Genomic DNA, 12,049 nt, shown 5'->3' with positions numbered 1-12,049 from the left:
TAGTCTTGGGGTTTTTTTTGTTTTTTTGTGGGTTTTTTTACATTTTTGATTTCAGATCTATTTTAAAATTTTATTTTATTGTCAAACTCTTCAAAATACTTATACTCTGACAAACAGAGGGTACCCTGAGATGTTTTTCTTTGGACTTCCTTCCATTATTCAGATCCTGGTGAGTTTAAACAATTACTGATTTATAATTATTCTTATTATTGATATGATGATAATGAATTATTTAAAACTGCCAGTAATTTCATATTTAGTAATTCTTAGGCTAAAAGTAAACCCTTGTAAATGTGTGAATCTCTGTCAAGTAAACAAAGAATTTCAAAAACTCTTCTTCCATTTATTCAGTTCCTTAATAATAACTATCTTTGCAGTTTTTAACATACTTTCTGGTATTCTAATATTCTCTGAATTGATGCAGTTTATTTTGGTGGAAAACTTTACTTTCCGTTTTCTGGCCTATTTTCTTAAACTTTGCACCATATAAAAGAGAGTGACTAGGATCACCATTTAGTGATGGACTGTTGAGTAAGCACCAGAGGCACAGACTTTTCCTATCTTATATATCACTATATTGCAAACTGAATGACACTTCTACTTTTTTTCTCATGGGTGTCTCCTAGTGGCCATTTATGGACCATGTATTTAGTAATTCTTTTAATATAAGTGATTTCATTTATAAAAAGAGAAAGAGTGAAAACAAGAATCATAGGTAGCAGTGAAATTATAGGATTTGAGGGTATTTGAGATGTCACCTCCTCTCCCTGTACAGGTAGATACTGAATTTTTTAAAGTAGAGGTATAATTGGCATACAGCATTGTATTAGTTTCGGGTATACAGTGTAACGATTTGATATTTGTGTATATTGCAAAATGATCACCACAGTAAGCCTAGTTAGCATCCATCACCCTACAGTTACAATTTTTTTCTCTTGTGATGAAAACTTTTAAGATCTACTCTTTTAGCAGCTTTCAAATATGCAATATAGTATTATTAAGTATAATCCCCATACTGCACGCTGTATTGCCAGGACTTTATTTTATAACTGGAAATCTGTACCTTTTGACCCCATTCACCAATGTTTTCGTTATAGTATCACAAAGCCTATATTGTTGACCGATGTAATTGAAAATCATTTTGATTCGGATTTCTACTTTACCTCTTTTGTTTTAATCTTTAACTTCTCTTCTTTCCTATCCCGATCTTCGCAGTTATTTTAAATAGTATTCTCTTGTATTTTTGTCATCAAGATAGGAAGTTTTTCTTAACTTGATCTGTTTCCTTTATACTGGGCAGCGGGTCTGCAAACCCTGGCAGACATTTGACCCACAGGCCTGTTCCAGTCAGCTGCCATTTGTTTGTTTGCTTGATGTTCTAAATGCTGGAAAGCTAGGAGTGGTTTTTAATTTTTTAATGCTTATATTTTAAGTGGTTAACAAGTACCTGCATAATAGCCTCAATTTGCTCTTGGCCCGCAAAGCCTAAACCGTTTTACTCTCTGGCTCTTCACACCTTTCCAAAGGTCATTTTCTCAGTAGAGGTTCTCTTTCACTTGGGAAGCTCAGTTTGTTGTGACAACAAAAATGCCCCTGCAGAAGCAGTGCTCTGTGTGACCAGTCAATAGTACTTGCTCCTTCCTGCAGTCCTACCTTGGAATTTTAAGAGTCTGGGTCCTCTGTGTCAACATCTAGCTTCTTTCTCATACTATATCACATTTGGCTTTTGAAAAACGACTGATTTCTTTTTTATTTTTTTGTGGTACGCGGGCCTCTCACTTGTTGTGGCCTCTCCCGTCGCGGAGCACAGGCTCCGGACGCGCAGGCTCAGCGGCCATGGCTCACAGGCCCAGCCACTCCGCGGCATGTGGGATCCTCCCGGACCGGGGCATGAACCCGTGTCCCCTGCATCGGCAGGCGGACTCCCAACCACTGCGCCACCAGGGAAGCCCTAATTTCTTTTAAGTGTAAATATTGTATATGACATATTTTGAGAACTGAGCTGGCACTTTGATGTTTTATTAGATAATATCTAGCCGCCTGTGTCTTGTTATTCTCTGCAAAGGCTGGTGGAAGACACGCGTACACACCTTCTGCCCCTTCCTCAGATCCTGCCAGATGAGATAATTGTGGTATCTCCATCTCAGTAACTGCCCCAAATCATACAGCTAGTAAGTGGTGACGTATTCTTGAACATTTCCTGGAGGAAATGGAAAGCAGGCAACGCACGGAAAGAGTCTAGAGACCACATTCTGGACACTGAAAGTTTATCCTCAATTATTTAGTCTACATGGGAAGAGGAGCTTTTCATAGAAGCGAGGGGAAATGTGTGCACTCCAGCTAGCGTTTAACTGGTTCCAGTTGCCCTAGTAGTTTTGGAATTTCTCCTCTAATATTCTGGACTTTTAGCAGAATGCAAGTACCTTGAAGCTGTGTACCATAGACCGATCCCACGGGCATCTCACAAGGGCAGGTTCAGAATGGTGGCGGTAGGCTTTTGTCTTGTATTTTCCTTTTCGAGTCTTAGTTTATAGACTGTCAGCCCTGGAGGGTCCTGCATTTAGCTGATGCCCAGTGCTTAGCGTAGCGCCTTGCCATGGTGGGTACCCTGTTAACATTTATCGAATAAAGAGAAGGACTGTATGTTCGAGACTCATCACAGTGGGGTCGAGTGCCTGGGCTGGAATGCAGTTTTCTGTGTGGTATCTCACAGTTGCCCATTAACTCTGATTTTTGTCAGGCTCCGTGGCCTCTGTTCGTAATTTGTTACGGTGAGGGGCTTGTTAAGGTGTTCTAATAGGATCTTTTTGGATCTGTAATTATACACTGTCAGTCTCTGATTCTTCTATGGGAAAATGTGCTGCTTCCTTCCCTACTCCGTTGAGCCCGTCTTCAGTGTCCTTGTCTGTCACCCATTCCCTCCTGTCTTTCATCTAGTTTTTCTAGTTTCCGGAATTGTCTCAAGAACTTCCGGATTGGAGGTGCACCCATTATGAACGCCTTCTCACATCCAGCTGACCATTTTGCAGCTTTCAGAATCAGTTTAGAAAGAGAGTTTAGTGCTAGGATCTGGTAAATCTACAGCTTTGACCCTGAAACCCTGGTTGTCCGGCCTGGGTGCAGGCGTCCTCCCAGCCTGCTTTGGTCCTTTATAAGGAAGGAAGCATTAAGCTATCCACTGTTTTCATTTTAGGAAGGCACTGTCTGCCTTGGTTTTGGGATCACAACCTTGGTAACCAAGCTCTTTTGGATCTAATCCTCCTTCCCAGCACTTAACCTCTTTGTGCCTCAGTTTTTCAGGCTATGAAATGGGCTAACAATATACCCAGCTCATAGGGTTACTCTGTGTAAGGTGCTGGCACCGTGCCTGGATTATAGTAAATGCTATGTAAGTGATTTGCTATTATTATTTACTGTTAACTGATCTTTGACCTCTTCGCTCCCATCACCGGGCTGCTCTCTTGTTCATCAAACATTACTGTGATCTGATTGTGCATCTTAGTGCCCTGTGACTTTCAGCTCTTCAAGGGCAAGAACCACGGTTTACCACTCTGTCCCTGTGCTTTGCACCATGTCTGGTTCATTCATATTTGTTGAACTTGACTGTGGGAGGTTGACTTGAAGATGCTGCTGCTTTGTGCTTTATCAGCTGGTGAATGCACAGAGTGATAAGTGGGTGAAAGGGCATCAAAAAGGATGAGGTCTGTGGTTGCCCTTCTGAATCACTGCTGTTCTCTCTCCATTACCCTCATAGGAGAGTCAGTATTCAGATTTGTAAAGCAGATGGTCTATGGTAAGACAAGAGAGTGTGTGTATGTGTATACACACACTGCATGAGTAGTTAACACATGGGAGTTAGGAGGGCAAAGTAATGTGTGAGGAAAATAGCGTGAACCATAGTCCTTGAATAACATGAAGAGATGTAAGGGCCAGAGTTCTGTTTATCAGTAGGTTTTAGTCACTGAGAAAATCTCAGTAACTAGATGTCCAGAGAAGTGCTCCTAGAATAATGCTTTCATTTCCCCCCCTTAGGATTTGACGGGATCTGAACTCTATACCCAGGCAGCCAATCTCTTGCACCCTGTGGTCTATACCACGGCTGTCATTCTTCTCTTCTGCCTCTTAGTGGTCATCGTCAGTTACATATACCATCACAGGTAAGAAATAACACTTGGTGAATAGAGGTCTGTGGAGTTTATTTCACATTTAATTAGGATAAAACTGAGTTTAATACCATGCTATCCTTCCAAAGTAAGGACGATTACTTCAGAATACCTACAGGCCTTCTTCACTTCATGCAATTCAAGACATAAATAATTAGTGCCTGTGATGGTGAATTCATCTTCTACAGCACTCAGTCACTTTGCTGGGTTTGTACCTGGGAAAGAATCTGGGAAGTCTGTGTTGGTGGCTGGGGGGTGGGGCATGGGGGGGAGATAAGGTGGAGCCTGGTTACCTGCAGATGTGTCTCCCAGAACCAGACTGTGGTATTATTTCTGTTTTGTAAATTCTTGCCTGTTGTGATATTCCTTTTTATAGACAGCATTTAAGAATGTTTGTGGAATTTAAGTGTGGGATATGGTCTTTGTTAATTGGAGGCAAAGCTACAGAAATTTTATTTTATGGTGAGAAGTAATGAGCTGAAAGGATTTTCTAAGCAGAAATTCACTTTACAAGAGGTTTTGCTAGAATGTATTTTCCTCTTTAAGCTGGACATATGTGACATTTCTTGGTATTTAGTTAAGAAACAAGGAGATTTTGATGTAAAAAAGAGAGACTTCAGCATTTCATTATGAAAGGCCAGGAAGAAATGCACTGGGCATTTAGACCATGTTATCCTAGTAAGTCAGGAAAAATAGAGCATGGCACCTTGCAGAAATCTCTGGGAAGCAAACAAGTAATCCATCTGTCATAAGACATTGTAACTAACAAAAGCTCACATATTTCTTATTATGGAGATTTTGTTTAGCCTTTAGTGGATGTAGTAGTTCCATTTGACTTGTTTTTTTTACTGTACTGCAAAGTTAAATGTTAAGAAACTGTATTGAGTGATTTCTCAAACCCTGTGTGTGTGTGTGTGTGTGTGTGTGTGTGTGTGTGTGTGTGTGTCTGATAGTATGTTTTAATAAAATGTTCAAACGTTTACATCTGGCCTGTTATGAGTTGGAAATGTTAACTTGAAGATGTCCAGCTTCAAGTATACTAACCTGGGTCTTATTTTTTCCCTTTTCTTTTAACAGTTTGATTAGAATCAGTCTCAAAGGCTGGCACATGCTTGTGAACTTATGCTTTCATATTTTTCTGACATGTGTGATCTTTGTGGGAGGAGTAACTCAAACCAGAAATGCCAGCGTCTGCCAAGCAGTAAGTCAAAGTAAAAAACTGAAATGAAAAAAATTTGCTATTAGAAATGTCATGTTTCATTAACTACAAAAGGAAAATTGTTTCTTTAAAGCTTTTTTCTTTAGCTAATTAAAGTCAAACTGTGTGTCACTTAAACAGTTTACCAGTATACTTCAAATTCTGAATTATCGTTTCACAACTGAATATATGACTTATGGAGCTTGTCTTTTTGTCTTGGGGAATTTTGTGCTACTTGTCATGCCTGTTATAATGCCAAACATTTAATTAAAAAAATTTATAAAATCCTGACTATGATTGAAAGAGAAGTGACATTTTCCGACAGTAGGATTTTAAAAATTATTTTATCTATTTATGAAAATAGTAGGAATTAGAAAAAATTTTAACTGTAAGATGTAAAAATGAGAAACTTTTTACCTGTGGTACATATAAAGAATTTAAAAATATGGTCAACTCTTAATTTCAAATAAATTATTACATATGTAGCCTTACTAAACAGTATTTTTGCAGTGTAAGTATGAAAAATCAAAACTAATATGTGAATAGGAAATATGTAAAATTTTATTTATTTGCATACTCTTTTCTATGTACATGATAGCAAGCAGTGTCACAGAGTATTGAGTTCAGACTACCTAGATTTGGATCTCAGCTCTACTGTTTCCAGTGTTTCTATGGGCAATTTATTTAACTTTTTTTAATTGCAGAAAAGCACATAATGAGATCTACCCTCTTAACAAATTTTTAAGTGTGTAGTACAGTTATTAACTATAAGGACAATGTTGTACAGCAGATCTTTAGAACTTTTTCATCTTGCATGACTGAAATTATACCCACGGATCAGCAACCTTCAATTTCCCCCTCCCCTCAGCTCCTGGCAGCCACCGTTCTACTTCCTGTCTCTGTGAGCTTGACTATGTAAATACCCCATATAAGTGGAATGATGCAGTATTTTTCCTTCTGTGACTGCCTTATTTCATTTAGCATAATGTCCTCAAGGTTCATCCATGTTGTAGTATGCGACAGGATTTCCTTTTTTATGGCTGAGTAAATATTCCGTTGTATGTATACATCACATTTTCTTTATCGATAGACATTTAGATTGTTTCCAACTTTTGGATGTTGTAACACTGCAGTGAACATAGGAATACAATTATCTTTTCTAGATCCCGATTTCAATATGTAACATTTTTGTGTCTCAGTTTTCTCACCTGTAAATTGGGAATAATAATCGAGTTGTTGTCAGATGATGTGATTATTTATATTAAAAAAGCTAAAATAATTTCCAGGTAAATTATTTGAAAAAAATAGGAAAGTTTAGCAAAAGTGAATGTAGTTTTTTTAAAATGTAGTTTAATGTACAAAATTTTGCTGCTAGTATGCAGAAATGCAACTATGGGAAAACAATTAATGAGAAGGTATCGTTTATATAGTATCAAAAAATAGCAAGTACTTCGAAATAATAAAAAGTGTTCAAGATTTGCAGGTAAAAATTTATTATATATTAAAGAAGACCTAAATAAATGGAAAGATACATTAGGTCCAAGAATAGGAAGAATTAAAATCAGAAAGGTGGCAGTTCCTCCTAAATTAACCTATAGATAAGAGAATTTTTCATGAAACTCAATAAAATGGTCTTTGAATCTATATGAAAGTAAAGAAGAACCAAAGATAGCTAGGACACTTCTGGAAAATAGTAGAATAGGAAGACTTCTAATGATCCAAACTTTTGAGGCTGTTGTAGTTAAAACTGTAGTGTTTGGTGTAGGGATGGATAAATTGACCAACACAGAAGAGCAAGCTTGGAAGCAGACCCACGCAGAGCTTTGGTACAAGACAGAGGTTACTTGCCTCATCAGTTGGGTAAAGACAGACCACTGTACAGTTAAGGGAGCTGGGGAAATCCATCTGGAAAAAGATTAAAATGGATCTATACTTCAAGCCATTTTTAAAAAGTCAACTTTGGGTAGATTAAAAACTTACATAAGTCCAAACCAAAGAGTGAACATTTATATTAGAAAATAGCATAATCCTTGGGATAAGGAGGGATTTCTTAAATATGACTAGAAAGGACATACATTGAACTAAATTAAAAATAAGATCTTTTTGAAAAATTAAGATTCCTAAGGAAAGTGAAAAGACAAGTTTCAAATTAGAAGAAACTATTCCCAATACATAACCACTGACAGAGCATTAGAATAAAAAAAAAATATATATATATATATATATGTTAAAAACTGTAATCAGTGAGAATGCCACACACAGCACCGTAGGAAAAGTGGCGAGAATGACAGACAGCAGAGTAAACACAGGGCCAGGGTACGCCTGAAGAGATGTTCCATGGCATTGGTGGTCACAGAGATGCAAATTCAGATAGCTACCATACTATGCGTTTTTCTGTCAGAAAAATTAAGCCTGACAATGCCAAGTATTGAAGAACATGTGGATCCACATGTTTTATTTATACATGGTGGGAATGTAAGCGGATGACTCCAGGAGGCTTTTACCTTCTAAAGGTAAGCATTCACACACCCTGGACCCACAGTCCCACTCCTGGGCTCAGAGTGAGCTGACACACGTGGAACAGGCATGTGCCTGTGAATATTCATAGCAGCACTCTACACAGTAGCAGAAACCTGGAAGCAACCCCAGTGTCGATCACTGAGAGGGTGAATGAATAAACGGTGATATTACACAAGAGTCAAAATTAATGAATTACAACAAGGCATAGCAGTGTGAGTCAATCTCAGGAATATAAGTGAAAAATTAAGTCCCGTAAGTGACATTCACCCTGCTATCTTTTTTTAAAATAAAGGTGAATGTAACTAAAATGAAACAGCACACTTTTAATGAAAATATATAAGTGCAACAAAACTGTATAAAAAAGGAAAGCAAAGGGATGATAAACACAGGATACAGGGTGATGATTACCTTGGGTGAAGGGGACCATATGGTTTGATACAGGTTTTTGTCAAGATCTTACTTTTTGTCTTATTGAAAGATTCTTGGACACCTATTATTAGCAATAGGTAATTAAATAACTAAATAAAGGCAGGCTATGCTTTTGTGCTTGGCCCAATCATTAGGATGGTCATTAACCTAAGGCTGATGATTAATCCAATGTTGTATTCATGAGATCCAGTTGAAAGTATGTGTGCGCGCGTGCGCACGCGCACATAAGAATTGAGTGGATTAAATGACTCAGGAGTGCCTGGCATACAGTAAATGCTCAGTTAGACGCTAGCTATTACTACTATTGTTATTGATATAATTACCTCTTAGCAGTGCAGAATATTTCCCTGTTTCAGGCCATTACTATACATCTGAAAACAGATTTGTTAGGGAGCCTATGAGAAGTTAGGTAACGGATCTCGGACCAACTTAATACATGTACAAAAAACAGTGCTTCTCTTTTCTCAGTCTTTCTCCCCTTCTTTACCTGGCCCACTCCCACTTACTTTGTAGGTCTCAGTTTACTGTCACTGTTTCAGAGATGCAGTCCCTCCACCCCCCTCCCCTCATTATCCTCTGGTGCTTATTAAAATTCCATGGTGCCTACAAAACTTTGTGACTGACTGTTGTTTACCTGTTTGTTGTCTCTGGACTCAGAGCTCTCCAGGAGCAGGAATTATATTGATTCGATTCACCAGTGTTTATCCAAGAATCAGTGTAAGACCTGACGCATAGAAGGTGCTCAGCAGATATTGGATAAATGAACAAAAAAGGCCTCTGTTTGCTAATAGTAGAAATCATTCCACCTGGAGCTGTTTTGAGCATGAACAATTAGGAGTGTATTCAGCACACAATGGTAGTAATAGTCTCAGTTCTATCTAAAAAATATTCATTGATTTCTTGGAATAGACAAATTTATTTCACTAAGGAAATGAACAGAAAGAGGCCATAGTAAAGATGACTGCCTTTCATCATCCTGAATGGTATTTTGTACCATTTCTAGAATGAAAAGGGCAGGAATTGCACTGAGTTATTAGAGTCTCAATAACAGATGTCTGTTAGTTAAGGATTTACCCAGAAAAGCTAGGGTGGGGGATGGACAGGTTTTATATGTTGTTTTCTTCTGTTCTTTTTTTTCTTTTTAACAGTGTTCTTTCCTTCCTCTGTGAAAGACATAACATCATTCTTGTTATTTCTGACCCAGACATGACTTACTTCACTTTGTTATTCTAATACTTAATTCAGTTAGTAGCCAGCTGTGTCTGCCAGAACAGCCCGTATGACTAGTTGCCTAACCTTAGTAGGGGCTTCATGTTTCTTGGGCTCTTCTTCCACCTCTAAAACTGAACCCTAAAGTGTCCACCTTTCACAGGCAGTTTTTGTATGTGCGCATGATCGGTGTAGATTTGGCTTCTCTCCGTTTCAGAGCTCACGTATTTTATGAACAGTGTGGACAGGTTCTAATACAGGTTCCTCCCCGAAGTGATTGGTTGAGGTTATTAAATGCCCCACCGGCCAGGTACTTCCCCCTCTGCTGCTTTTGTCATCCGTTCTGGGTGGTGCCGTGGACACATTCTATAGCCTTGAACTCTCTTTTTGCAAGAGGAGCCAAAGGAGAACGGAGAAGCTGAGTGATAGAGTAGAAGGGGCTGTTGACTCAAGGTGGGAAAGGATCTGGGTTCTGGGTCGTGCCGGGCTGCCGAATAACTGCTTGAGCGTTAATTTTCCGGTCCTTGGTTTCCTTAGCTCTGCAGTGAAAGGATTTGGCTGGATCTTATTTAAGTTACCTTGTTGCTCTACCACCTCATGATTTAATCTATTAAATATCGTGCCAGCTGACCTTCTCAGGTGTTCTCTGATGTCTTTTATCCAGAGGACCGCTGCAGTGGCATGTGAGATGCATCGGGAAAGATTCAACCCGTGGATATTAAGAGCTTTCTACTTGCCAACTACTGCAAGTTTGTCATCTTAAATTTCATATTAACCCTAGGAAGTATTTCTTACTCACAGATTTTATTAGTACAGAAATTGAGTCTTAGACAATTGAAAAAACTTGCCCCAAGTCACTAGGGCCTTTGGGTGGCAGAGGCCTGATTCAGACGACAGTCTCTTTGACTCTGTGTGTCCTGTCCCCCACCCCACCCCAATAACTGTGCTTGCCTGTTGAGAGAGGACCCGCAGAGTAGAGGGGTCTACTATGAGTTGCAGCCCTGCCACTGACCATGTGACCTCTGGTGGATGATTTAACTTCTTTCAGCCTCCGCCTCCTTGTCTGTAATGCTAAATGAATGGGGATGCTAAGAGGATGAAATAGAAGCATGCACAAAATTGTCTGATACATTTTGGGATACATGGCAGGTGTTCAAAAGTGGAAGCTCTTAATTTTTATATATATTCATATCTGACTGAGTATAAAGATCATTTTTTGCACACTTGGTTGTGCATGCTGTACTATTGTAGTTCTATTGGTGGTTAAAAATCCAGTTGTTACAATGTCTGGTCTCTGGTATGTGAGCAGTTTATGGTTAGGTAACGAGTATATAAAGTGCGACTGTTCAGGATAAGTATTTTGTATCCATTTTGCAACTTTGGATATTGTCGTCCCTGAGGTAAGGTGACTTTCTTCAGTTCTAATCTGTTGCATTTAATGAATTGTCTACATGCCCTAATGAATTAGATTGTTTATTTCCAAACTGGTTACAGATTTCCCACATGTATTTCTTGTTTATTTGGAAGAAATTGTGACAGTGAGGTTATATTTCAAGTATAGCCCAAGTGTCTGATGGAGAATAAAATAGGAAGCACCTCCCTCCTTTCAAAAGACAGGAACACCCTCTCTGCTAGTTCTCAGTGCCTACTACTTTATTCTGGTTCTTGTGGAATATTCGGTGATTTGCTTATGTGACTGTTAGCAGGTGACATCAGACTCCTGAAATTCCACTATTGGTAATAATTGTTTAACTAGAAGACTTCAGTATCTTTCAGGTGTGCAAACTTCTTCTGCATATTTTGAAATGCCATAAGAAACACTTCAAAATCTAAAGGTTGAGTTTTACCTCTTAGAACTAAAACAAGAAAATTCTCCAAAAAATTCTCCATCTTGCACCTCTGTTGAAAAAATAAGTTTTTAAACTTATTTACAGCCCTGTCTCATTCTTTTGACCTCTGTGTCAGAGAAAACTAGCAACAGTAGAGTATACCATTTTGAGTCAATATCAGTGATTTGTTTTGAATGTTTGGTTTCTATGCACCAAATCCAAGGATACTATTTTTATTTACAATATTTCGTGTGACTCCAGGTAGCTCAAAGGGTTATTTTATGCTATTTGTTCCACTTATATCTGTAAATTTTGCTTTTATAGTGCAGTCAGTAAAACTAACGAGAACCAAGGAGCCACTTTTCTTCTTAATAAGAAGATACTCTGACCGCTCTGGTTTGGCCGGGCTGGATCCACCCTCCTAGCCCTTCTAGTCATTAAGAGGACAGTGACCACCCTAGTATCTTGCCCTGCAAAATAATACCTGAGCTTTTATGTCACCACGTTTAACTGCAGATCGGTTCTCATTAAAATGGGCCTTAGGCAGCAGTCTAAATGCTTCTATTACTGACCTAGGTTTGATAATGTCAATCAGTTTGATTTTCTTGAAATTGGAGAGCCATCCTTTAAAAACAAATTATTTTTCCCCTTGGAGCTTTTCATTAATAGGATTTTACCTGTAATCATTGTATAAGAAGAAA

General features: G+C 38.5%; 1 protein-coding gene across 6 annotated transcripts in view; it reads left to right on the top strand.

Annotated features, from left to right (window-relative positions):
• ADGRA3 (adhesion G protein-coupled receptor A3) overlaps positions 1 to 12,049 on the top strand; it is a 119,034-nt gene that overhangs the window by 99,007 nt on the left and 7,978 nt on the right. For all 6 annotated transcript variants that reach the window (XM_079920815.1, XM_079920817.1, XM_079920816.1 and 3 more), the window contains 2 exons: positions 4,033 to 4,157; positions 5,241 to 5,364. In XM_079920815.1, coding sequence (XP_079776941.1) covers positions 4,033 to 4,157; positions 5,241 to 5,364 — 249 coding nt within the window. The remainder of the gene's footprint in view (positions 1 to 4,032; positions 4,158 to 5,240; positions 5,365 to 12,049) is intronic.

The sequence above is a fragment of the Stenella coeruleoalba genome (assembly GCF_951394435.1).
Source record: "Stenella coeruleoalba genome assembly, chromosome: 4".
Lineage (NCBI taxonomy): Eukaryota > Metazoa > Chordata > Mammalia > Artiodactyla > Delphinidae > Stenella > Stenella coeruleoalba.
This window is presented reverse-complemented; position numbering and strand designations above follow the sequence as displayed.